At 39.8% G+C, this 27,757-nt stretch overlaps 1 protein-coding gene across 1 annotated transcript in view; it reads right to left on the reverse strand.

Moving 5' to 3' along the window:
* Positions 1-27,757, reverse strand: part of LOC126473190 (sodium- and chloride-dependent GABA transporter 1-like) — a 127,348-nt gene that overhangs the window by 7,642 nt on the left and 91,949 nt on the right. Inside the window, exons 8-10 of the mRNA XM_050100084.1 lie at positions 25,929-26,081; positions 15,030-15,233; positions 14,065-14,235 (exon numbers count right to left, since the gene is read on the reverse strand). Coding sequence (XP_049956041.1) covers positions 14,065-14,235; positions 15,030-15,233; positions 25,929-26,081 — 528 coding nt within the window. The remainder of the gene's footprint in view (positions 1-14,064; positions 14,236-15,029; positions 15,234-25,928; positions 26,082-27,757) is intronic.

Below are 27,757 nucleotides of genomic sequence, written 5' to 3' on the forward strand. Positions count from 1 at the left end.
ACATGCATGACCACTATCTCTGGCTACTTCAGTCAGACTGAGTTGTAACTGTGTGTGTTGGGAGTAGCAGTGTAGGGGTGCAGGTATGGAACCGACATGTGGTGTGGGGTGGCAGGGGGGGAGGAAGTCAGGTGACGTGCAGGAAAGATGTGGAGTGCAGCTTTTGGAATCATGCAGGAACATAGTGGGGACAGGGTAGGGCTGCTACATGCAATCAGGAGGTTTGGGTGGAGTGAGGGGGGAAGTGGAAGAGGAGAGAAGTATTGAATGGGAAAAGGACTAGAGGACAGGTGGGAACATTGGTGGAATGGAAAGCTGTGTTGTACTGGAGTGGGAACAAGGAAGGGAATAAGTAAATGTAGGACAGGATGAGTGAATGCTGAGGCCAGGGGGAAGTTACAGGAATGTAGGATATATTGCGGGGAGAGTGCCCACCCGTGCAGTTCAGAAAAGCTAGCGTTGTTAGAAAGTATTAAGACGGACTGGGCTGTGAAGCAATAATTGAAGTGAATAACATTGTATTGTGCAGTAAGTTCAGAAACTGGGTGGCCAAACTGTCGCTTGGCCACAATTTGTCTGTAGCCATTCATGCAGAAGGTATGCCCATGTAGAAAGCAGCACAGGGGTTGCAGCTTAGTTTGTAGATCACATGACTGTTTTGACAAGGACAACACCTAGCTGACTCCAAACATGCAACCACTTAACTGATCACAATGATGAACTATAGCCTCACCCACAATTATTTCTCTTTTGAAAGCTTCACCTACAAATAAATCCACAGTACAGAAGGAACCATCCCATGCTAACATATTCATGGGTCATCTAGATGAATCCTTCCTAACCACTGAGAATGCCAAACCCCTCATCTCATTCAGATTCATTGATGACACTGTTGTGATCTGGGCCAAGGGTGAGGATACCCTATCCACATTCCTCCAGAATCTCAACACCTTCTCCCTCATTCATTTCATTTGGTCCTCCTCAACCCAGTCACCCACCTTCCTAAATCTGGACCTCCACCTCAATGATGGCTACATCATTACCTCCATCTATATTGAACCTACCAGCCACCAGCAATACCTCCACTTCAACAGCTCCCCCTCCCCCCCACAGTGGTTAGCACATTGGACTCAAATTCAGGAGGACAACGGTTCAAACCTGCTTCCGACCATCCTGATTTAGGTTTTCCATGATTTCCCTACATCACTTCAATCATATGCTGGGATGATTCATTTGAAAGGACATGGTTGCTTTGCTTCCCCACCCTTTCCCAATCCAAAGGGACCAATGATCTCACCATTTGGTCCCCTCCCCTGAATCAACCAGCCAACCAACCTGTGGTCATAACATCTGCAGTCACGAGCAGCCCTCTCAAAATACACCAAGGGTTTCAGTGAGTTGACCAAAATTACCCACCCAGCCTTGTACAGAAACAAACTTCCCATGCCTTGCCCCTCCTGTCATCAATCACCTCCTACATTCCCAGCACCTGACCACAAAGGGGAAATCTCCCCTACCCGTGACTCAGTACCATCTAGGATGGAGCAACTGATACACATTCTCCTACAGATTTTCAGGTACCTCTCATCATGCCCTTAAATATGAAATATCCTACCCACTATTCTTCCCATTCCTCCCACAATGGCATTCCCCTGCCCCCAAACCTATCCAATATCCATGACCACCCTTACTCCACTCCTGCCCTCAGTCCCTTTCCTCATGACCCGTATCCCTGCAATAGACAAAGATGCAAGGCCTGACATTCTCCCATCACCATCTACTTAGTCTTGTCACAGGCATCTCCCATCTCATCAAAGGCAGGGCTACCTGTGAAAGCAGTCATGTGATATACAAATTAAGCTGCAACCAATGTGCTGCATTCAATGTGGCATGATGACTAACAAGTTGTCTGTCTGCATGAATGGCTACTGACAAACTGTGGCCAAGAGACAGATGGACCACCCAGTTGCTGAATATGCTGCCTAACACAATGTGCTTCACAGTCTGTGTCATCTGGATTGTTCCTTCCAACACCCACTTTTCTGAAATGCACAGGTGGGAACTATCCCTGCAATATATCCCACATTCCCTCCTGGCCTCAACCTTTGCTAGGCCCTATCCTCAACTTACCTATCCCCTTCCCTGCTACCACTCCAGCATCACACAGCCTCCCAGTCCACCAACACATCCACTTGTCCGTTTCTCTCCTTTACCTTACCGCCCACTCCTCCCCTCTCAAACTATCTGACTACATCTAGCAGCCCCCCTGTCCCAACCACATCTCTGCATGATCCCACAAACTGCACTTCATGGTCCCCCATCCCACTCTGCTATTCCCTCCTCCTTCCCTCCCCCATGCCACCTCCTTACCCCCACCACCACACTGATTCTTCTGTCATGCATGTTTACAACTCAATCAGCCACAGTGGCCAGAAACATTGGTCATATATGGGTGAGTTGTGCTTATGTGAATGTGTGTGTTTTTTCCACTTCAGAATGCCTTTTGGCTGAAAGCTAAATTGTATAGCAGTTTTTTTTGTGCCTCTCTGTTACTCAGTGTTTCCTTTGTATAGTGAGTAGCAATTTATCCTTTTTTTAATATTGTTGTTAAAATGACTCATTCACATGCTGGATATCCTCACTTAATACTGTTTGGCTGCTGCGTCTTTTGCCATTGAGAGTTCTGGGAATGGTGGGATTAGGATGTTTATGGTGAAGAAACTTGCAGGTAGACAATGCTGTGTAGTACCTGTAGCTTTCTATATTGTACAGATTGTTTGCTATGGCAGAAATGATGCACGGAAGTAGCTTGTATAGGTTGGCATTAGCTCTAATGACTTCCAGCTTCTACCAACAAGTACCTATTGGAGGCAGAGGCAAACTGAAGCTGGCACTTTCAGCTATTCAAACAAGGCATTATGTACATTTGAGTAAAGGTGTTATGATCGATCACGGCTATTTGTAAACTGTCTCTGCTGTGCATGCACAGCTTTGCGCACTTTGTAACACCATTGTGCTACTGAAATGCATATTCAATTTATTTCATTGTTTGGCAATCTGTAGTACTAATTGATACCTTTATGTTCTTTGGATTACCCAAACATTTCTAGTCCACATTTTTGGTTGGTACTTCTTGGAGCAATCATCTAACACCATGAGCAACAGTGATACAAAATGCTAACAGAAGAAGTTCTGAATTATTCACATTACTTACGACTTCCCTCGTTGATCCCATTATTTTTTTAAATATTTTGATTTTATGTGTATTCTAACTAATTTTAAGATTCTATCAATTTTGTCATTGATTGTTACTAATTATCTTCTGCGTATTGTCAGTCTCAGTAAACTGTAACATAGTAAAAGCTGAAACATTGCAAATGTTGGAAATTACCATTCCAAGAAAAATTACCAATTGTTAATTTTTAGGAAGTGGCTGCAATGTGTCCAGCATACAAATGTATGGGTAGTGCTATTGGCATTAAGTATATTAATAAACACTAGTGTTAAAGGCTAGTGTTGATGCATTAATATTGTATCATAAAGCTAATTATCAGAATGAGATTTTCACTCTGAAGCGGAGTGTGCGCTGATATGAAACTTCCTGGCAGATTAAAACTGTGTGCCGGACTGAGACTCGAACTCGGGACCTTTGCCTTTCGTGGGCAAGTGCTCTACCGGCTGAGCTACCCAAGCATGACTCACGCCCCGTCCTCACAGCTTCACTTCTGCCAGTACCTTGTCTCCTACCTTCCAAACTTTACAGAGGGTCTCCTGCGAACCAGAGCACTTGCCCGCGAAAGGCAAAGGTTCTGAGTTCGAGTCTCGGTCTCGCACACAGTTTTAATCTGCCAGGAAGTTTTGAAGCTAATTATGTTTAGAAGTCAGTTGAAGTGACCAAGACCATGCACTGTTGAGAAGTGCATTGTCATCCGCACATCTTTCAAAATTTTATCATTCACTGGCAGGCCTTTGACAGCAAGTAAATCAGTGGCAGTGTAATTATAATTCTGAGAACAACATTTAGCAAATATTTCATTTTTCTGTGCACTTCTGTTACTTGAAAACTGTGTATGAAATGTGCAAAATTACACATCTAAACACTTCGAGCAGATAGTGTTTTGTGTGGTCACTGCCAACAGTGGTTATAAATCTGGTATACAGCTTAATTTCACCAGTATAATGTATATGTAACAGTACTGCATGCATATTGCTACCTATGCCACCTCCCTCTAAAGTCAGCCAAATTAATGTGTGTATGCATTTACAGCAATGAGTGTAGCATGTGAGTCACAACTGCCAAATCTTGTTACCTGACTCTTGTATGGAAGATGGAAAAAATAACTCATTTTGAAAGGGAAATTAACAAAGGATAGTGAGATCCTTTTCTCACCACATCCCAGGATTCATGTGCACAGCACACAAAAGGAATAAAATCTCTTAAGGAAGTAAAATTACATTAGCCTATATTAAATATTCACAAGCTTAAGAAGTACTACCCCTTTAAAGGGCTATCAGGAACCTCATTGTTGTTTCCTTTAATGAGAAGAATACCAGAGTGGAAAAAAGCTATGTGTATGCATGGGCCTTTCTCTTTGGAGCAATGTTTCAAATGCTTTTGAATCACCAGATGTAGTTCCTGTGCCCATTCAAGACTAGTCATGACCCTACATTGGCCAGCATTTGAATAACTTTTGACCAGTCATAACCTTATTCCCAGTGGAACTGAGATAATGTCAAATACAAAGTGAAAATCTCATTCTGAGATAGTGTCAGACTGACAAATTCGTGTGATCATGATTGGTTGTGATTGTTACTCAGATAAATCTATTGTAAAATGAGTGAAACAAAAATATAAGAAAGTTCCTGACATTTGAGGCCGGCTTGTGTTTATACAACAGTGAGAAAAGTAACAACCTTGGTTGCTATACATTTTATAAGAAGTGCCTAGGATTTTGTGCAAGAAAGCACAATTTCAAACTGCTTATAGATGGCTGCCTTTCATTGGATGCTTACAAAAGACATCATGCCAGAAAATTAAGGAATTACAGCTGAGAAATGGCAGCAAATAATGGGCCAAGAAGAAAACACTATCTTAGCTTCCAAGCATATGTTGAATGTGACAAAGGGGACGCCATCTCTCAATCCATGACAACTGATAAAGCCTTGAAAGAACTGATGGGACAGAAACAAGGAGGAAGTGAAAACAAGGATAAACCAGAACCTTTGCCAGTTCCTGCAGTATGAAAAGTTACTGACGCAACTGTCACAACTAAGCTTACATGCTCCGTTTTGAAATTGACAAAAAAGTGATGGATGTATCAACTAAGATGGGCAATATAAGATTAAAAGCAGGTCAAAAGAAACAATCAGCTAAGCAGTCTGGTTAGAGTGGCCAGAGATAGGGTTGTCTGAGTGTGTGTGTATGTGTGTGTGTGTGTGTGTGTGTGTGTGTGTGTGTGTGTGTGTGTGTGTGTGTGTGTGTGTGAGAGAGAGAGAGAGAGAGAGAGAGAGAGAGAGAGAGAGAGAGAGAGAGTTGTACTGCCAGCTTGTGTGAAAGTGTTTGTGTTTACCTAACTTTGCTGAAGAGGACTTTGACCAAAAGCACAGAGGTAACAGTCTTTTCATTGTGCCTGTCTGCAACTTAACATATCTCTTTATGGTGAGTAGCAATCTATCCTTTTCATAAAAAATATTTTCCTTCCACTTACGGTAAACTTGGTAACATTTTAGAGCACAATTCAATGTGTTATCTGAAATTATAATTTATGTCGTATATGTGAGCAGGAAAATTAAAAACTCTATTTTAAAATCTTTCTTTACAAAAAAAACCAGGAGTATTACTGTAATTCAATTCTTTCACTGCTGTAAACATTAATGATACAGATGTTGGTGGTTTTGAAAAAATAGCTGAAACTGGCAAAATCAAACAAAGCTGCAGGGTCCAAAAGAACCTAACAGTTTCTATAGATAATTTGTATGGAGTGAGCCTCTCCATTAACAATAATGTACCATAGATCTCTTGAACAAAAAACTGTGTACAGTAGTTGCAAGGAAGCATCGGTCACTCTCATTTACAAGAATGGTACTCAAAGTAGCCCACAAAATTATTGCCCAAACTATTTTGAATCCATCTGTTGTAGAATCTTATAACATCTTCTGAGATTAGATGTAACAGGTATCTTACTCATATAATAGAGGGAAACATTCCACGTGGGAAAAATTTATCAAAAAACAAAGATGACGTGACTTACCAAACAAAAGTGCTGGCAGGTCGAAAGACACACAGACAAACACAAACATACACACAAAATTCAAGCTTTCGCAACAAACTGTTGCCTCATCAGGAAAGAGGGAAGGAGAGGGAAAGACAAAAGGATGTGGGTTTTAAGGGAGAGGGTAAGGAGTCATTCCAATCCCGGGAGCGGAAAGACTTACCTTAGGGGGAAAAACGGACGGGTATACACTCGCACACACACACATATCCATCCACACATATACCATATGTATATATGTGTACGTGTGGATGGATATGTGTGTGTGTGTGTGTGTGTGTGTGTGTGTGTGTGTGTGTGCGAGTGTATACCCGTCCTTTTTTCCCCCTAAGGTAAGTCTTTCCGCTCCCAAGATTGGAATGACTCCTTACCCTCTCCCTTAAAACCCACATCCTTTCGTCTTTCCCTCTCCTTCCCTCTTTCCTGATGAGGCAACAGTTTGTTGCGAAAGCTTGAATTTTGTGTGTATGTTTGTGTTTGTCTGTGTGTCTTTCGACCTGCCAGCGCTTTCGTTTGGTAAGTCACATCATCATTGTTTTTTGATAAAGGTATCTTACTCAGAATGATCTAGCCCATTCCAGCCAACATAGGCTCAGAAAACACTAGTCACATAAATTCTGACTATGCTTTTCTCATATGACAAGCCACAGATCAAGACAGTCAGTTCAATGTGATATTTCTTGATTTCCAAAAGCCTTTGACCCATCCCATTTGACTGATTATTGATGACAGTGTGATAATATGGGGCATCAAAGACAGTTTGTGACTGGGCTATTGATTTTTCAGTAGAGAGGACACAGCATGTTGTCTTCCATGGAGAGTCATTGACAGATATAGATGTAACTTCAAGCATACCCCAGGGAAGTATATAGATATAGAATCCTTTGTTGCTCATGTTGTATGTTATTTATTTATTTATTATGTTAATCACTAGCAGACAAAATTTATCATAATCTATGACATTTTGCAGGTGATGCAGCCATCTATAATGAAATAGTATCTGCAGGAAACTACACAAATACATCCTGTCAGCTCTTGAAAAGAGTTCAGAATGGCACAAAGACTGGCAATTTGCTCTATATGTTCAAGAATGTAAAATTGTGGACTTCACAAAATGAAAAAATGTGCCTGGTGGTTATAAATAAAGTACAGTTACCCATAAAGATCCTGTAATTATCATATGGCAGCGAAACTTGGTACCTGAGCTCATGGGTTAATTCGGAACTGATTTATGCTGGAAAAAATTTAGTTCCAGTTTTAGCCACCAGGGGAAAATCTGGCACTGTATATCACTGGTGTGATGGTATGACATCCACACTCTCCTATGATAAGCCATAATGTGAGTGAACAGTATGGCTCTCGAGATGAGAGACCATGTGTTATTAGTGAAACTGTTTTATGTGAACAGCAGCCATTACAGTGATGCATTGAGAGTATCAGAGAGTATCACTGAATGAAAGATCTGAGAAGACACTCTTGTCATTAAATGGTTTAAAGAAGATGATAATGAAATTTGGAAACAAGGATGAGTTTGGTGTGGCATCTGGAAGAGGAAGGCATCATATCCTACTGGAAGTTACTGATGAGGTTGCTCTTGCTGTAACTGATCATGCAGCATATGCCCCAGGTAGCGCTAGTGTTCGTACAGTGCCATGAGAATTGTCCATCCCATGGTCAACAGTACAGAAAATTTTGTGGTCTTTTTTACAGTGGTACCCATAAAAGATCCAGATGGTGCAACAACTGGAACCTAATGATCTACAGCAATGTTCTGAATTTACTCTTCGATTACTGGCACAGACTGAAGTTGATAACATGTGGCCAGGCAATATTCTGTGGAGTGATTAGGCACATTTTACACTACAAAGTACAGTGAATACACAGAACTGCCAAATTTGGGGAACTGTTAAATTGTATGTTGTGCAAAAAGAGCTATGGCACTCCCATATGTGACTGTGTGGTGCAGATTCACAAGCAGCTTTGTTCTTGGTCTTATCTTCTTTGTAGAGAATACACTCAGGAGGCCTATCAGGCATACCATGATGTCTGTAAGATATCAAGATCTCCTTGTAGAGCATGTCATTCCTTATTTTGGAAGAGTGCAGCTGTGTGGAAACCACAGATTTCATGCAAGATGGGGCAACACCCCATGTCACTTATCCAGTGAAAAATCCACTTAACGTAACCTTCCATGAATGTGTTATCTCCAGGGGTTTTTCAGATGCATAGCCTGCAAGATCACCTGATGTGTGGTCTCTACTTGATATGATATGAAGGCCAGTGTACAAGAACTGATGCTCAAATTCCACTGGAACCTCACAGTGTGTAAGTGATGGTTTATAATAAAATCAACATTAAGTCTTTCTCACTTATTTGATCTTTTCTGCCCACATCCAGTTCCTAATCCATTAGATATAATAGTTTTTCCATATGTCTTTCTTGGATTCACAGTGCCATAATCTGCACCTGGTGGCCAGAACCAGAACTAATTTTTCCAGTAAAAATAGGTTTCACATTAATGCAGTAGAATATCTACCAAGTTTTGATGTCATATGACAATTACACCCCACACTAGTCCTCTGTGGATAGCTGTAGTTTAATTACATTACAGTATCATATGACTATAATATTGATGAAATCAGTCAACTAATGCAAATACCTGGGTGCAGCTTTTTGTATGGATATAAAATTGAATGATCACATAATCTCAGTCATGTATAAAGCAAGGGTAGAATTTGATTCATTGACAGAATACTGGGAAGTGCAATGAATCTACAGAGCAGATTGGTTTCAAAATAAAACAATGGAAACTCCAGGTAGGAATATCAACAATGAAGGAAAAAACAGATTGCTACTTACTGTACAAAAGACGCATTAACACATGACTGCTGACTCCATCATCTCAGGCCGAAATGGTGGATTTGGCAGTTGTGTGTGCATCTTGGGCCAAGATGCTAGAGCTGGAGATTGTGTGTGTATGAGGTATACTTGCTTGTGTGTGTGTGTGTGTGTGTGTGTGTGTGTGTGTGTGTGTGTGTGCGCGCGTCTTTTACAGGTGAAGGCTGTTGCTTAAAGGTATACGTGAGCGTCTTTTGGCTGTGTCTGTCTGCAACTTGACATGTCTTCTATATGGTAAGTAGCAATCAGTCTTCTCTTACATTGTTGATATTAATTACAAAATACTCATACAATTCATCCTACATTATGTTTCAAGTTTGTTGGGAGTGATACCACTTAGGACTAACAGAGTATATTGAATATATCTAAATAATAGCAGCATGAATGGTCACATAGTCGCTGAACACATGGGTCAGCATCTTGGAGATGCAGAAGATAGATGTGCCTGAACTGTACACACTTAAAGACACTAACTTTTCAGCTAACACCTACTTTAAAATTTCAGTGACACATATGAAGTATGGAATTGAGGAATATACCAAAGTCCAATTTGCATCACTATCATAAGAACAATGACGTCAGGATTAAACTAAGTATAGAATGCATAATGGCATTTAAGCATTCTTCCTGCACTCCATAATCGAATGTTACAGGAATATAACCTTAATACATCGTACAGTGGAAGGCAACCTTTTCCATGCACTTTGCAGTAGTTTACAGAGTACAGATGAAGATCTGAATGATTTTTTTTCTTGTATACATGAAATGCATCACGGCAACTTAAAACTCTGTAACTCTGCTCATGCTTAGCTGACACGGCTGTGTGAATAGCACAGTCTGTTCCCTCTTTCTGTACATATGATGCAACATCAAGACAACTTTCCATATAGGAACTCTTCTTAATGATGACGTTAAGAGTTTCAAAAATACAACTATTCTTAATAATAATAACAATAACAATAATAATGATTATGTTACTGATGCCTTATATGCCTGAGTCAATCCACTATCCTTTTAAAGAAGAAAAACTTATTCATCTCTAAATCATGATGGCCAGACATGGATTTGAACAGCCATCTCCCCAAATGCAAGCCTAGTGTTGCAAATATTGTGCCACCTTCTTAGTTATTATACAGAAAACATATATTAAAGCCTCTGCAATTGAGAATTCCCAAAGGTAATTGTTTTGCATGTTTACCAATGTGTAACTGTTGAGTGGCATTCAAAGACTTATTCAGCATTACATTCACTTACCCATATTGTCAGAAACTTTTCATTTTTAAGTATGTAATTACTGTTTATTTTCTTCTTTTGGTTTTACAACATGTGGTATGAGCTACAGTCTGTCAACATGTATTTGCATAATTTTCCAGAATCATTGTGGTAAGCATAATATGTATGTTAACATCATCTTTGTTTTTGTATTTTCCCTCAAGATATATTCGCAATATAAGTTCATCCAGTTCCTTCATGAGGCTTCCTGTCTTTTGGCATAAGATACTAAATGCATTTTCTTTCATATAATTGGTTTAATTAAAGTTAATCAGTTTTGCTTTGCTGGTAAGTGGTGCAGCTATTACTATATTTACACTGCAGTGCATTCCAGGAAGAGTCTTACAACATATTACTTCCTCCCATTTATGTTTTTCAAAATGACCACAACATGAAAATTCAAGAAACTTGGGCTAATACAGAGGTTTACTGATAATCATTCTCCCCACATGCCATTGAAACAGGGATCAGGTATCAGTTAGTGATAACAGAAACCTCCTTTCCACACACCATCAGGTGGCTTGTGGATTGTTGATGTAGATGTAGATGAAGCTCTGTTTTCCAGAATTTTCAGTCAGAGAGTACTGAGAAAAATAACACTGTGGTTAGCATACATGACTGTTATTTATGAGGAGCAGGATTCAAAATCCCACTAGCTATCCTAAGTTACAATTTCTGTGATTTCACAAAATCAAATAAAGTGAATGCCAGATGGGGTCTTTGAGATGGATATAACCAGTTTTGTCACACCAGCATTGTCCTATCAGAGTGTGTGCTTCCTCTCTAATGATGCCATCATCAGTGGGATGTTAACTCAATCTTACTTTATGAAATGTCTTTTCAGAGCAGAGGAAATCGCTTGCTATTATTGTGGGCCGGTTGAGTGCTATCAGTTCAGAAATACGAAAAAAACAATCTTTAAAAATAATGCTGACTTGCAGATTTATATTAGTTTGCTGTTTGGACTATCTCTTTCGTTAATTGCTAGTGAGTAACCAGTCTGTTTAAAATTTCAAAACTGAATGGATTCAAAACAGCTTTGAAAGGAGCCCAAGAAACTGTATCATTTGTTGTGGATACTTTTTGAAAGCAACTATATGTCTTTATATTGACAATTTTGAAAAGTTTGAGTTTCTCAGAGACTGGGTGTTGTGTTGTCCTAATCATCATCATTTCATCCCCATCGACGCGCAGGTCGCCGAAGTGGCATCAACTCAAAAGACCTGCACCAGGCGAACAGTCTACCTGACGGGAGGCCCTAGCCACACGACATTTCATTTCATCTGTATCAGAGATCTCATTTTGCTTCTAAAGCAGAATATGCCCACGAATTTGATATAGTATAATTATCACTTAAACCACAGTAAAATTAACACATTATATATATATTGGCACACAATTTTGTTTTTACACTATACTGCTCATAAATAATCGATTTTATTGATATTTCATGAAGATGAACCAATTCATAAAAGCAAAAAAATGTTCTAAATGCTGTGTACATTAAATCAGCATAAATTGATGGCAGTTTCTCAAGAAAAATTTTTATAAGTTTCACACTTGTCATCTTCAGGATTTCACCTGAAGATGATGAGTTGGAAACTTATTGAAACATTGCTTCAAGATGGCACTGCTTCATGGGTGACAACTGACATTTTATCAGGTATGAAAACATGCATTCGCAGCAGTAGAAATTGTTGCATAATAGAAAATCTACAGTTAACTGTAAATTAAACATTCATTGCACACAGATATTTCTTGATTATCTAAGACAAACTCAACACAGCACTGACTTTCTAATGGAATGTCTAAAGTAAAGAGCTACTTGTTTTACAAGGTAAGAGGAGAAATGCAGAGTTGCTGAACAAGTTTTCTACAGTTCAAAATATAGGGTGCAATTTTTCTCCCTCAAATCAAGATACATCACAATCATTTCTACATTAAAAATAGCCTCACAGATGTTACATGAATCTGAGTGTAGATCCAAAGTGATAACTACTGTGGATAGTAAGTAATGTACACATGATACTTTAAATAAATTGATGACTACAAAAAAAGCCAAGCTGTCACTGGGGAGAGATATGAGCAGCCCAAGTGAAAACACAGCTAAGTTCATGTTAAAAGATTTTGAAGAAAAGCAAAACAGTATCTTCACTCTCTCAGTAATGATACAGAGATGGTTATTTTCTCAATAAAAAGGAAAAAACATAACAATGCAATGATGACTGTCTCTACAATCCTACATTAATGGCTAAATTATTATTTTTATATCAAAATTTATATGTAGCCCATTCTGCAACTGAATGGTCAAGTTGGCTGCTTGTGCAATAGATGCAAAACTGGTCACAAAAGTAATTTGGATGTATATTTAGCTATGTCAGGAAGTATGGTAGACACCAGTAGTATTTTAAAGTAACGTGAAACAAAGGATCTTAAATGAACAAAATGCTGAAATGCTGTTTTATTTCAAATCTTTAAAGAAATTTAAACCTTTGAATAAAAATATAAGACTTCAACTTTTACAAGATGCAGTAATAATTTTAGTCAGGTTTAATCATTCAATTCACACTTAATGTTAATAACATTTTTCATGATAACAGGAAGTCTTTGTAAACAAATCTTTGGGAAATGAAATATTTCAAAGACAGAATCCCAAAGTAAAATGACTGAAACAATGTTTGTGGAACTGTCATCATCCAAAAGCTCAAAATCAAACTCTTCAGCCTCGCCATTCTTGTTTTTGCCCATTCCCATGAGCTCCTCCTGCTCAAAAACTTTGATGTAGAATTTTAATTTTTCCTCCTTGGGCCATGTCTCTCCCCAGAGAAGTGCTAGGATTGATTCCTTAAATCTTGGCTTCTTTTGCATATAGTTAGGATTTGGCTGGTTTTACAACCCAGTGTGTTGTTGTGTTGAAGACATCACCACTTCTGCACCCATGCACCATTTCGAAGCTCATTTTAAAGGTCTTTGAGTCATTTTTGCATTCTGATTGATACAGCATTAGAGAGACTTGAAAATTAATACAAGAGGGAGGCTTCAGCTCAATTTTTTTTCCACACAGACACATTTTCACCTGGGGTACTCATATAAAAGAGTAAGATAAAAACAATATGTTTGATGATAAAACAATCAATAAATTTAGTAATATCTTCAAAATACTTTTTAGAAGTCAACTCGTCTGAAATTTTCACAGAAATCAGCTTTTCAATACATAAATTACACACCTGAAAATAAAGTATATAAAAAAGCTTATTTCCACATTCTTTCTAAACCTTAAAATTTTTATAATACTAATTAATGTCACAAGAAAATTATACATTTATGCATTGCTTATTATGGAAATATTTGTGTAGTTTTACACAAAATTCCATCAAAACTGCAATATAAAATATCTCTCTCTCTCTCTCTCTCTCTCTCTCTCTCTCTCTCTCTGCCTGTCTGTCTGTGTGTATGTGTGTGTGTGTGTGTGTGTGTGTGTGTGTGTGTGTGTGTGTGTGTTTTATTAAATGTCTCTTTAACTTCATCACAACAGCAGTTACAGAATTGCAGAGACTAAAATATTTTATTAATTGTGTATGGAGTGAAATAGATAATTAGCTTTCTATTGTGCAATATTTACCTCCTTAACAGACCCTGGTGATGTGACTAGGTAATATATGACATAAGCAGGCACCCACAGCATAGATGAAAGGCTGATGAGAATACCCAGTACTTCTGCCCACACAGGATAAGTGTAGTCCTTGCCATATGTAACAGGTTTATATTGTATAAAGTAGAACAAGAATATTGCCTGTGAAATGAAATAACCTATTAGGAAAATTATAAGCAGCAAAACAAACATTGTACAAATACTTAACACTGAAACTGTAGTGGGATAAGTTACTGCTAGCTACTACTTATGAGTTTCAGAAGAGCAGAGTCACACAATTTTCAAAAACAAAATCAACAAGCTGCCGTGAAAAGCCATAATATTAAGATACAAATTAATTCACTTAAGTAAATTTCAACACAAAAAGATTTCTTATAATTGTGCCTGAATAAAATGAAGAATGTACATCTGAGATAGGAAAGGATGATGTCACATATTAAATATTTGTTTTAGTAGAGAAGAAAGAAAAAAGCACATCAATGGAATGGATAGAGAATTTTACAATCTGCTCTCGAGCAAAAACCAATGTTTGTAGCATCAATTGCAGAGCATGTTAGAGTAACACTGGGTTTGTCCATCTTAAGCTGTTGGTGAACCATAAAAGAAAGTGATGTTGAACTTTCAGCTAGTTACTAACATATGTATAGTAGAGTCTGGAAACTTACAGAGTAAATTATTTTTTTCTTGATAAATTTTTGTATGTATATATAGCATGTTAGAAATATCATTGTAATGTGAAGTTCCTTTCTTTGCATGTATAACTAACTACCAGTCATTTGAAATAAGGCTCTAATTAAATTAAAACATATTTTCTGTTTGTAAACAGAGACTATAGTCCAGCAGGGATCTAAAAGCAGTAATGTGGAGTAAATAAATCTTTGACCTTATTACTGTGCTTTCTAGTGATTGTCTGATATGTTAATCCTTGTACCCACCAGCATCACAAGTGGTGCACAGAAAACCCAGCAAGCATACCAAAAGCGACCTGGCCTGACACCCATCATCTGTTGCACACAGTCACAAAACTTGTCAGCACCAAATATCCAGGATATAGCAATTGTCTGGAAGAAGCACACCCACAACAGAGACATTCCACTTGCAGAATAGAAGTCCATCAGCTGAAAGACATATGCACCTCCCTGCGGGATAAGAAAAAGAAGATTATTGTTTTTATCTTTTGAATTACAGTGTGTTATAATATCCTCTTCAGGACACAGAATCTTACATTAGGATCATGCCTCCCATTGCATTTAGAACTACAGTGTACTGACACACACATCATGGGTTACAAAAAGGCAGCATACAACTTTTAAGACCATATGCGAATGACACCATTTCATTTCATCATAACTATACAACAAGATTATTCACTCAATCAACCATATGTTTCCCTGTGAGAGTAGGTGGTCTGGTAATAGAAAGTCCTTAATGAAATATAAATAACTGAAGGAGTAGAGATAACAACTCATTAGCTTTCAGGCAAATCCTTCTTCAGACTCACACACACACACACACACACACACACATACACACACAGTGTGTGTGTGTGTGTGTGTGTGTGTGTGTGTGTGTGTGTGTGTGTGTGTGTGTGTTTGTGTTAATAAGCTATTTTTTTGTCCAAAATGAGATTTTCACTCTGCAGCGGAGTGTGCGCTGATATGAAACTTCCTGGCAGATTAAAAATGTGTGCCGGACCGAGACTCGAACTTGGGACCTTTGCCTTTCGTGGGCAAGTGCTCTACCAACTCAGCTACCCAAGCACAACTCACGCCCTGTCCTCACAGCTTTACTTCTGCACAGCCGGGATTTGCGTGACCGAGGATCCATTCTTGGCATTACCCTTGCCGGGCACGGTTCTTTTCATGCCGCCACAGGGCATCCTCCCTGCTCCTCCGTAGGGTATTAGGGAATTAGCAGGCCAGGGCGCGTTGTGCTCCACGGTTACCCGCATCTGCAGAAGTGCAGTAACTGGCTCCAGTGTGGATACCTGCCACTTAGTTGTGGAGGTGAGAACTAAACACCATCCAGTGACCCATGGCGGCACCACAAACTGACTGACTGCTAGACTGACTGCTAATATGGCTTCAACAAGTCGTTCAAGGGGATCTTCACAATTAGATCCCTGCGGCTCTTGCCAGAGAACCTGCAGCCAGAGTAGGGCCGCACATACAGCTAACACACACAAGGCTAGTCTGCAAACGGTGCATGAGGAGGAGAGCTCTGACAGTTCTGATAGTTCCGACAGCACGGGTACAGGTAGACTCTACGTAGACTTAGATAGGACAGAGTCGGTAAATGATAGGAGAGAGTCGGAAAACTATAGGAGAGAGTTGAAAAATGATAGGAGATAGTCAGAAAATGATGGGGAAAGTGAACAGCAGGAGCAAGTTATAGTAAATGTACCGACCGCAAACTCATTCTCAGCCCTAGAGAACGAAGACGCGGGCGGAGAAGGCAAAATGCAGACATTTAGGCACAAAAGAAAAGGGCGAGTACTGCCAATCATCGCCTATATTACAAATGGAAGCCCATTACTCCTCAAGGAGCTGTAAGCAGGCATAAAGGGGAAATTGACGGCAGGATATCGCCCTAGGACAACGAAAATTCAGGTGGAAAATGTAGAGGATTATAGGAAGGTTAAATCGGAACTTGAAAGGAAGGAAATCAAGTTCCACACATATTCTATTTACCCCAAACAGGCTCTGAGAGTAGTACTAAAGCACCTACCCATCGATGCTGAGGAAGGGGACGTAAAAAATGAATTACTAGAGGAAGGATTCATAGTACACTCGGTTCACCAATTCTCAAACCCCCCGCCCCGACTGCAGAAGAAAGTCAAGGCCGCAAGAAAGAGCTGAATTTCTTGGTAGTGTTAGAAAACAATGAGGATGCTCAACGGGTGTTCAAACTGCGATACCTGCTGAGATTCCGAATAACTGTAGAATGGTATAATAAACCGGAAGTTCCTGGGCAGTGCCATAGGTCTCAAAAATTTAATCATTCAAGCAGCAACTGCAACTTTCAGTCAAGATGCGTAAAGTGTGCAGGCCCCCACCCTACCAAGTTGTGCAAGCAACATAGAGTGGCAAACCCAGTCTGTGCCAATTGTAAAGGCCTCTAACCAGCAAACTATCATGGCTGCGAAGTGTACCAAAGATTGGTGCAAAACTAGAAGCAGCAGAAAACTGCCCTAGCAACAACAGCCGCATCAAATGCTCAGGCTTATCAACAAACAAACTTCAAAGTGCGAGCAAGGGATTTCCCGAGTATGCGACCACACAGGGCAGCTATGCCCGGTCCCACCGTCCGATATACGTCTGCGGCACCCCCTGCGACAGTGCAGGAGATGACCCTCCCCGCAGTTCCATCTACACCTCCCCCACCCACAATACCGGCTTCACCTCCACCACCAGTTCCGGAACAGGCAACTGAAACAACAACAAACGATACTGCAGTCCCAGCGCAGGAGCAGCCACAGGCGGGGCCTAGCGCGGACAGCGATCTCAGCAGTTTTCTGAGGGAACTCAGAGAACTGGGGAAGCTAGTTGCAGGGAAAAATGTGGGAGCAGTAATACAAAAAGTGAAAGAAACCATAGCAGCAGTCCAAGCAGTGAAAGATAGATACGCAAAAATGGTAGTAATTGCTGAAGCAGCTATGACACTCTTCTGTAATGAACCGTAACGGTACTAGAGAGTTCAAAATGTTAACATGGAATGCAGATGGCATATCCTCAAAGATCCCACATTTATAATCATTCCTAGAGCGTCATGCCACAGATATAGCCTACATTCAGGAGATGCATCTAAAGCCGGCCGATTGATTGAAGGTGCGAAATTATTCCGTGCACAGGATCGACAGGCAAAACCACGCAGGCGGAGGAGTCGCCATCCTTGTGAAGCGGAGGATTTGTCACCAGACGATTGAAACGCCAAATCTGGCCATGGTCGAGGTGACTGGCATAGAATTAAAAGTCAGTAACCACATAGTAAAAATAGTATCGGTATATAAACCCCTGCATATCAACTTCAGCACGCAGGACCTTCAACACATGATCGAAATCGGAGAAAGAGTAATAATAGCAGGGGACTTGAACTCCAAAAGCGTGGACTGGGAGTGCAATATGACAAATGCTGGAGGTTGGAGATTGAGAAGGTTTATTGAGAGCAATTCCCAAGTGGGAATAATTGCTGCTGACTGGCCTACTCACATCCCCTACAACTCTGACCATGCACCGGACATCCTAGATGTCTTCTTGTGCAGGAGCCTGCCTTGGAGGGCTGCGCCAACAGTCCATTACAAGCTAAACTCAAACCACAACCCGGTTGTTCTGGCATGTGCCAATGTTGAAGACACAATCCGGAGGATGGCAAACACAACGTATCAAACTAACTGGGAACAATATACCACCCTGGCAGGACAACACCTGGAGGACATTTCACAAATGCAGAACAAGAGAGAGGTGGACACAGCAGTAGAGTAGTTCACAAATGTCCTCCAGACCTGTGATCGAGAGACAAGCACCAGGCTAGCCACCAAGCCTGGCGCCAAGGACCTGCCCCCTGATATTTGGGAGCTGATAGTCGCAAAGCGGCGCGTGAGGAGGGATTGGAAATGCTATCGTGATCCTGCCGATTGTCGCTTGCTTAGATGGCTTGAAGTCCAGCTAAAGGAAAGACTGATAGAGCACAGAGGCCTCTGCTGGAAAGAGAAACTTAGGAATGCAGAACAAGACATGAACCGAGTATGGAAAATCACAAAAGCGCAGAAGGCTACTCCCAGGGTAGACAGGCCACTCCGAGGTCCAAATGGGCTAGTGTATGATGATGAGGATGAGGCAGAATTACTGGCGACATCGTTATAATCACAATTCCATACTCACGCCATCGAAGATGACGAGAGTGACAGGCAGGAAGAAATAATAAACGGACGAGTGGCTCAATTGAGGCAAGAACGGCTAGATACATAATTTACTCCTGTTTCCGATTGACTTGTGTGTGCCTACATCAGGCGCTTAGGGAATAACAAATCCCCCGGTCCTGACAAGGTCCATGTCCCACACCTGAAACACCTGCCTCCCAACGCAATCACCTACCTCACCACACTATACAACCAGTGCCTTTCCCTAACCTACTTCCCAAAAGCCTGGAAAACTGTTCAGGTCGAAACCCTACCTAAACCCAATAAGAACCCTATCCTTCCACAAAACTATAGACCTATCTCACTCCTGTGCTTTCTAGGGAAAGTACTGGAGTGCTTGATCCTCAGCGCCCTATCCAAATTCCTACGAGACAATGACACAATCATCCCTAAGCGGTTTGGATTCTATCCCAAACATAGCACCATCCATCAATCCCTGCACCTGGTGGAACACATATGCAGCACGAGAGACTGGAAACACAGCACAGGAGCAGTCTTTCTCGATATCGAGAAAGCATTCGACAAAGTCTGGCATGACGGCTTAATATACAAGTTATCCCAGTTAGGCATCCCAGGACATGTCATCAAAATGATTGACTCATTTCTGGAGGGGAGGCAGTACCGTGTCAGGTGTGGCAAACATGTAAGTGCGATCAAGGTGTGGAAAACATGTAAGCATGATCAAGGATGCTGTGGCAGGAGTTCTGCAGGGCTCAGTTCTTGGCCCCATATTATACTCACTATACACAAACGACGTCCCAAAGTCAGCAGGAGGTGAGACAGTGCTGTATGCCGATGACACGACGGTTTACAGGAGTAGCAGCAACCTGAATTTCATAACAAAAAAGCTGCAGGAGCACTTGGACGACATTGTAAAATGGTGCAATATTTGGAAAATGAAGATAAATCCTGAAAAGTCCGTAGCAGTCATGTTTATGATGAAACTGCCCCCCCCCCCCAAACAGACGTATTTTTGTAGCTGAAAAGGAAATAGAATGGAGTGGCTCAGCTACATACCTAGGCCTTGAACTAGACAAACGCTTAACCTTCGCAAAGCAGATAAACAGATCCAGAGGTAGAGGCTACACTGCTTTCATCCAACTGTACCCACTCTTAAAAGGTGGAGGACTCAGCATAGAAATGAAACTTAGACTATACAGGGCAATTATCCTGCCAAGTATTTTTTATGCATTGGAAGTTTCATCCATGGCAGCAGACGGACATCTGCAAAAAATTCAGATACTCCAAAACAGAATCCTCCGTGTCATCGCCGACGCAGACCGCTACACACCAAACACACACATTAAGGACCTCTTAGAGGAACCATCCATCTATACCTATATTAAAAGAAAATCAGAAAAACTCTATGAAAAGGCACCTACTTTGACCCACCAACTAATAAATCAGTTAGGATCCCATTATCCTGATGCTACAGACAAGCGTCCAATATCAACATTAACCAGAGAATTCAGGGCATAACGTTACAGACAAAATAGACAGACATGCAAACATGATTTAGATAAACTACAAAAGCTATTCCTCTAAATATCATACAGCCTTATTAGAAGTCAGACGGGCAAAGCCCTGTGGTGCTTTGGTGGAACATTGATATAGATAAGCAACAGCATCCCTACTGAAGTTCTACATGCCCTTCATATACACATAAGTTTTTATTTCTGCCAACTCGGTAACACATGTTAGGTACAAGGAAGAATAGTCGATATATGGAAGAAATTAAATGTGATTATCTTGAAAAGGGGTGAAGACAAGGAGCCCCTCACTCCAAACTCCTACAGATCAACTTGCCTTCTCAAGACCTAAGAGGAAGTGCTGGAGAAGCTGCTGTTTGGTAGACCACAGAAAAGACTTCTTCATGGAATGAAGTCACAACAGTTTGGATTCAGAAGTGGGAAGTAAACAGAGGACATGGTAAATGAGGCAATAACATTTGCAAAAATTGCTCTACATAAGCTGTTGTAGCCGTAATGGCGGACTATAACTCGACTCCTGATCATTTATGGTGGCCATGGTAGCCAGTGCTTTTTGACCATCTGAGGAACTTGGACTGCTCACAAGTGTTCTGTAACTGTTTTAAGAGCTGTTGTCAAAACAAAGAAGCAACCCTTTCATACCCAACAGAGACCCTTACAAAAGAAATTTTGAAAGGCTGCCCACAGAGATTCATAAATAGCACAATCTCCTGGGATCTGGTACTCGGTCCAGTATTAGGAAAGCTGCAGAGTAACATAGTAGTCATAGGAGCAGTGACATATCCCAATAACTTGATGATATGTGTAATGGGCAGCTCCAGAAATAATCTGGAAGAAGGATGTAAGGTAGTCCTTCAGCAGTTATGTCAAAGGTGCCGAAGAGTTCAATTGTTTATTGTGATTGAAAAGATAATGTAGCTGTACACGTTAAACAGGGATCTTTTTAAGACACCTAATCTTGAAATTAAGCAATAGTTCCCCAAAAGAGAAAGTTTGTCACTAGATACACAGGCACCTTCTTTGATAAGCAACAAAATTATAGTGCATTTATTGAAGAAATGAGTAAGAGGGCAGGAACATGATACACAAAAGTAACTAAACAAACATTGTTTTTTAGCCTTGTTTCACAATTTATTATTAATGTTACTGCACAGCCTAGGTTTCAGGTTATAAGCCAATTTTCAAGTTTTAGTTAATTTAAAATGTTTCACCAAGAACCCACAGCTGATTCAATTAAAATGATACACAAAAATATTAGTGTAGCTGGTTACTATTCTAAACTACAAATGTAAACAATAAGAACATGCAAATGCAAACAATATGAATGTATCATTATGCTATAATAACTGTGATTATGGGGTACTGTGCAATTTTTTGGCACACAGATTCCTGCTAACACCTCCATAGGTTGTCAACAGAGTGCAATGAGAAATATTTCTTTGGCTAACAGGAGCTTTTTGTGTCGTCAGTTGAGGTATTGCAGCTAACACTTAGATCATGTCCATTGGATCTCCAGATATGAGAAAAAACAAGAATGATGATGTACTGGTTGAAGATGTAACAATTACATGAAGTGCTGAATGTAATAGGAATACAGGCTACAAGCAAGCAGCAAATTCACAATCAGATCCTTCAACTGTGGCAGAAATAATAGAATGATGCTCAAACAATGAGGTGAACATACGTTTTTTTCCCAAATATAAAGCAGAAACTGGGAAGAAGGCACCACACTCCCTCAAGAGGCCTGACACATTTCATGATGGGTCATGGGCCTTACGCACCTACTGGAATTGAGCTGGTTGAAGACAAATCTCTGACTGTGCCTGTGATGAAGAAGGCTTGCCAGAACACAACATCTGTGGACATCTGCGGTATGCCAGTATTGATGATTATTGTATTGTGCACTGTGAGACAGAATGGCAGGTCTTGGACAATACTGCTGGTCCTGTTTCAAGAAAAGCTTGAATAACACATTACCTTATTGATCAATCCCCATCTACTTCATGGTAGAAGGTTATGGCAAAAGGTCAAGAAGCAATGCAGTGAAGGCAGCAGAGGTCAAGCTGTGACATATGAACAGCAGTTGCAACAACAACAGGATGGAATTTCAGCTATTGGCTGTCTCTCACCACCCAAGAAACTGGAACCAGGGTGATGTGAACTAGCATGTGGCTGCACTCTCCACCAGCAGCAACAACACTACCTTGGAATAAAAGAGCCATCTCTTCCAACCAGGGAGTCAACAGACAACAGTAAACACAGATACAACGATAGTGCCACAATAATGCCCAAGGAGCTGGCAGAATATTCCTATGGATCGGGGAGTGATGGAGTGTGTTGTGGAATGTAGCAGAAAGAACTGATGTTATTATTGTTTACAATCCCCCAATTAGATATAAACATAGTGTATAAAAGTGACGGAGAGGGGGGATCGAGTTGTAGATCAATAATAGTGATAGACATAATTAGATTTTGAAATAAGTGCAATTTTTATTAATAATAGAGATAGTTATGGTGATGGGAATTGATCCTCTGTTGGATGTAATAATGCATACTGTACCATGAGTTTCCAATGTATAGGAAAAAATTGCTATTTATAGTAATAATTTGTGTAAAAATGCATACAAGTTGTGTTTAAATTATAGGTAAAGGCAACTAATTATTTGCATCTCCAAGCATACAGCACTCTTAATGCCCATTTGACATTTGGTGCATGCTGCCTTCATGGTTTGCAATTTTAATAGTGAACAGTGTAGATAAGAAATAATAAAAAATTATCACATTGTAATTTAACTTTATATAACAGGTACACTAAAGATTCGTATCAATAATACAGGCTGTTTACACTTACAAATAAAGTCTTGGCCTTATCTGACCAGTGACTGTGGTGTAGTACCTCTCCTACAACTATCATGTCTGGTGAATCCAATTTTTGTCTTGAAGATATGCTGACAGATTTTGCACTTGAGGATGTTGTTCAGAGTGTAGGCACAGATGTACTGTGTGGGGCTAGATTTTACTGCAGCCCACTTACTCAACACGTGCAAAGCTGTTTTATTTGTTCTGCATGTTTAGGTAACATCTTGCGCCACATAGATCAGTCATCTGCAAGCTGTTCAGCCTCAGAACTTTCAACACAACAACCTAATGTTATGTACACAAGACAAATGATATTTTTTTCTTTAACTCTGAAATGTTTGGCATGGTTACTGAAAAAGTGAATTATGATTCATGCTTATGTTTCTTATAATGTCATTGTATTAATCATCTAAAATTTCCAGATGATTGTCATTTTATGACTGAAGTGCACATGTGTTACATAATCTCTGATTATTTTTACAGAGAAGATTACAAACGGATAAACATGTAAAGTATCAGTGCGAATAGAATTTGAGACTAGCAAACCAAAATTGGAGGCTGCACCATTAGTCAGAGGAGCTAACAGAAAACAGCCATGTTCAGACTGAGCAAACAAGTAAAGAGTCCAGATCAAGCAAGTGTACAGTGCAGATGCATGAAATATTGCCTCAGATGCTGCAAGACATGCATATCCAGGTTATACGCACTTCTCCACGGTTCTGAAGTGGGATGTTCATGGAAATGGAAATATGATTTTTCCACCAGAATGCTTGTGCCAATTAGAATAACATGTGAATGTCTTGTATGGTGGACCTAATAGTTTGCAATATTACTTTTGAATCACAAAAACCTTCATTTCCAAGCAGTGTTTAAGTTTCCATTAGCACTGTAAACTGAAATGGCTTTTGAATTTACTAATTTGTATCATTGCAATTGCCATATGTTCAGAGTGTGATAGATTTTCTATCCCCTGCTGGATATAACCTGTGATAAGATCCTATGTTTAACCCAAATTAGATTATGGTGCACTTAGGGGTGATTTGATAAATGGTGATGTATGTAAAGAACTGTAAATAGAATAGTTTTTATAGTTTTTCAATGTTAGCTTTAAATGTAAATAAAATGCACTGTTGTAATTTACAGCTGATGTGAGAGAGGTTGAATGCCTTTTCTTAATACAATTTCAAAATTCAAGATTTCACTGTAAGTATTTATATGTAGAAGTTGTGTCTATTTCCTCCTTTGGTGAGTTGATGCAAGATGACATTGAATTTGTATTGCTTTGTTTTTAATGCAAGATGGGGCTGTACTGAACAGTTAATAGTGAAAAACAATAAACAGAACTTTGGTCTGGTAATAAATATCTCATCATGAACAAAGTCAATTAAATAATCAGAAGAGAGTAATGATGAAGTTTTTGTTAAATTATTAGCAGCCTCAGGTGGTCAATAATCTCAAATAACTGTTTTTACCTGAAAACCTCATAAACATACAATTTTAGGCAGAGTGACTGATGAGCATTTTACATGAAAAGAATGCTTCAGCTACATTTGTAGACAGATTAGCTGCAATTTTTAGGAACTTACTAAAATGTCTCACAACCATAACTCTCCCAGAGCTAAAACAAATCTACTATGGATTAATCCACTGACATTTTCAATATGTCATTGAGATTTAAGTGGGGTACCTGCAGTTTACATGTATATGGTATTCGATTAGATGAGAGCAGTTGGAATAACTGCTGTCATAAGTTAATGTCAGTCCTCAAGGGACTGTTTAATTAACTATGATTTAGTAACTGTGTTCTCTTTGTATGTCCTTAAGACCATTATGTCTGTAAAAGATAATGTAGAAAATAGGTTAATGAAAAGAGAATATGAACCAGAGAAGATTATCATATGATATTGAGTAATAAAAGAGTTATGGATAAGAGCCCACTTGCTGCTGGGAGACATGTCACTAAAAGGTTGCCTAGTGATATAAAGTAACTCTATAGAAATATTTTAAAATACAAATTGAAACAGTTATGACAATGTACACCAGCAGCAAACAATTATGGTTTCTGAAGCCATGGTATTTGAGTAATGTCACACTTATCTACCAAAAGCAGATTGGTTTGTCATTTTTCTTTTCAAATAGTAACAGTAAGCAATTTTATGCTAAGATGCCCCACACAGAACATTCACTCTGGAATGAATCAGGATATTTTGACTGACACCTTATCATATTTGTCAATGTGTTAATGAACGTATATCTACTAAGCCTTATATTCTGTTCCTGTATGAAGTCAACAAGTGATTATGACAGTACATCAGATTGGCACTGATACCAAGTAATTATTGTAAAATATTTTTAACAGTCTTGGGTCTTTTATTGGATTATTGGATTGTATCTTGGAAAAGATACAGCATTTAAATCAGGCAGCTGCTTATCATCTTCAGATATGAATGTGAAGATGATGAGTAGCTGTCTAATCAAAGTTTACACAACACCATGTGATGCAGTTTCCGAGAACCTTTCAAGCAGTTATAACATTGGTCAAACAGTATATACTGTGAAGTACTTACATGTGTGACCATGGGGATCCCCAGCAACAACATGAGGCAGCATACCCCAAATGTGAAGCGTCGGCGATGCGGGCGCAGCGTATCAGGCCAGTTGTCAACAACCCCCGTCACGAAGCTCTCCACAATGCAGAATTCACTGTCGATGCCCAGTGTCTGGTCCAAAAAATAATTATCTAGTCATGAATTCTGGATTTCCTACTTCTCATGATAGTTTCCTCTATATTATTCTTTCAGTCCTGTCAACAGATATGAACCATCATTCCTCAACCAAGGGAAATTACAGATTTCAAAATTGCACCACATCTTTTAACTATAGGAATAAATGCAGCTTATTTACTACTTTACTGACTTAAAAATGAATGAGAATTATATTGTGATGTCTCAGAGGATGTGGTGACAGATTGGTGACATCTTCTCAGCACTGTTGTTTCTCATAGTGTTATCACCACTAATGAGACACTGGAATTTGGTAGTGTTGCTTGAAGGAAAAGTCCTAGTGAAGAAATTGCGCCAGATATGTACAACTAGTGGCAGGGCGGAATGGAGGTCATATGCTGCTGTTGTAGGTGAGTGGTGGATAGTTTAGAGATGAAGTCTATCAAGTGGGGGAGTTCCTAGTGTTGGGAGAGGGTGAGTGTGTGAAAAGATTTTTCTAGGGGAGCAACCAGATTGAGGTTTATGGAGCAGATGGGTTGTAACCCTTAAAGGTGAGGAGGAAGAAAGTGAGGATAAAATAGAAAACCAATTAGAAGAGGATGATAAATGTCACAGTGGATTTCAGGATCTGTACGTGGAAGTCTGTTGGAGTTGCACTGTGACAGGATGGAAGGATGCCATGGGATAATGTTGAGAGATGTGGCAATACTAGGATTAGAAACTATGAGCAAAATTGTCAATACAGAATTTAAAGTTTGTGGAGGAGATACATGATGCTCAATATGGGTGAAAAGGGTCCTGAAATTGATGAGGCGGTAGGAGATTCATTATTTGGGGGGGGGGGGGGGGGGGGTAGAAGATTTATTTGGGCAAGGGCAAGCAGATGAGGGAATATAGGGGGGGATCAAGATCTGCAAGGATTTCTACAGGTGGATAGATTTTTTAGGGGAGGGAGCTTGTGGGGAGATACACAAAATGTAAACAGTGACAAAAATTTAATTATTCTACACTGGTGTCCAAAACCAAAGTAACAAGAGACATTTTGCAAAGTTCCATTTATTTTGCTACAAAAGAATATGAACAGGTGATAGTAAAGTAGAAGCAATATAAAGGATACAGATCCTAAACGATTGCAACATGCGTAATGGTTCTTCATTTTTTCCAACTTAATGGATTTAGACACACATTCCAACAACTGGTTAATGTGCTCAGTATAGGGTGTGACCACTTCTGTCATCAGTACAGGCCTGACAGTGATGGAGCATGTTGTAAATGATGTCACCAATCTCATGTTGAAGCAATAATGCCCATTCTTCTTGTAGAGCTACTCATAAGTCTTGGAGAGTGGTTAGTGGATGCTGAAGTGATGCATCCCAGACATGCTCTATGGGATTCAAATCGGGAGAGTGAGCAGGCCACTCTATTCCTGCAAATTCTTCCATTTCCAAGAATTAACCACCCATGTTGTATGAGTTCAAGCATTATCGTCCATCAGTAGGAAGTCTGTGCCCACAGCACCTCACACAAACCCTACATGAGGTCCCAAATCTCATCACAGTAACTGACAGAAGTTAAACATTGCTGATTCAACTGTATAAGTTCATGAAGAGCTGTCTAAGTGTCAACATAATCCCTGCTCACATCATTAGGGACTCTCCTTGATATCAGTCTCT

This window comes from Schistocerca serialis, chromosome 4 (assembly GCF_023864345.2).
Source record: "Schistocerca serialis cubense isolate TAMUIC-IGC-003099 chromosome 4, iqSchSeri2.2, whole genome shotgun sequence".
NCBI lineage: Eukaryota > Metazoa > Arthropoda > Insecta > Orthoptera > Acrididae > Schistocerca > Schistocerca serialis.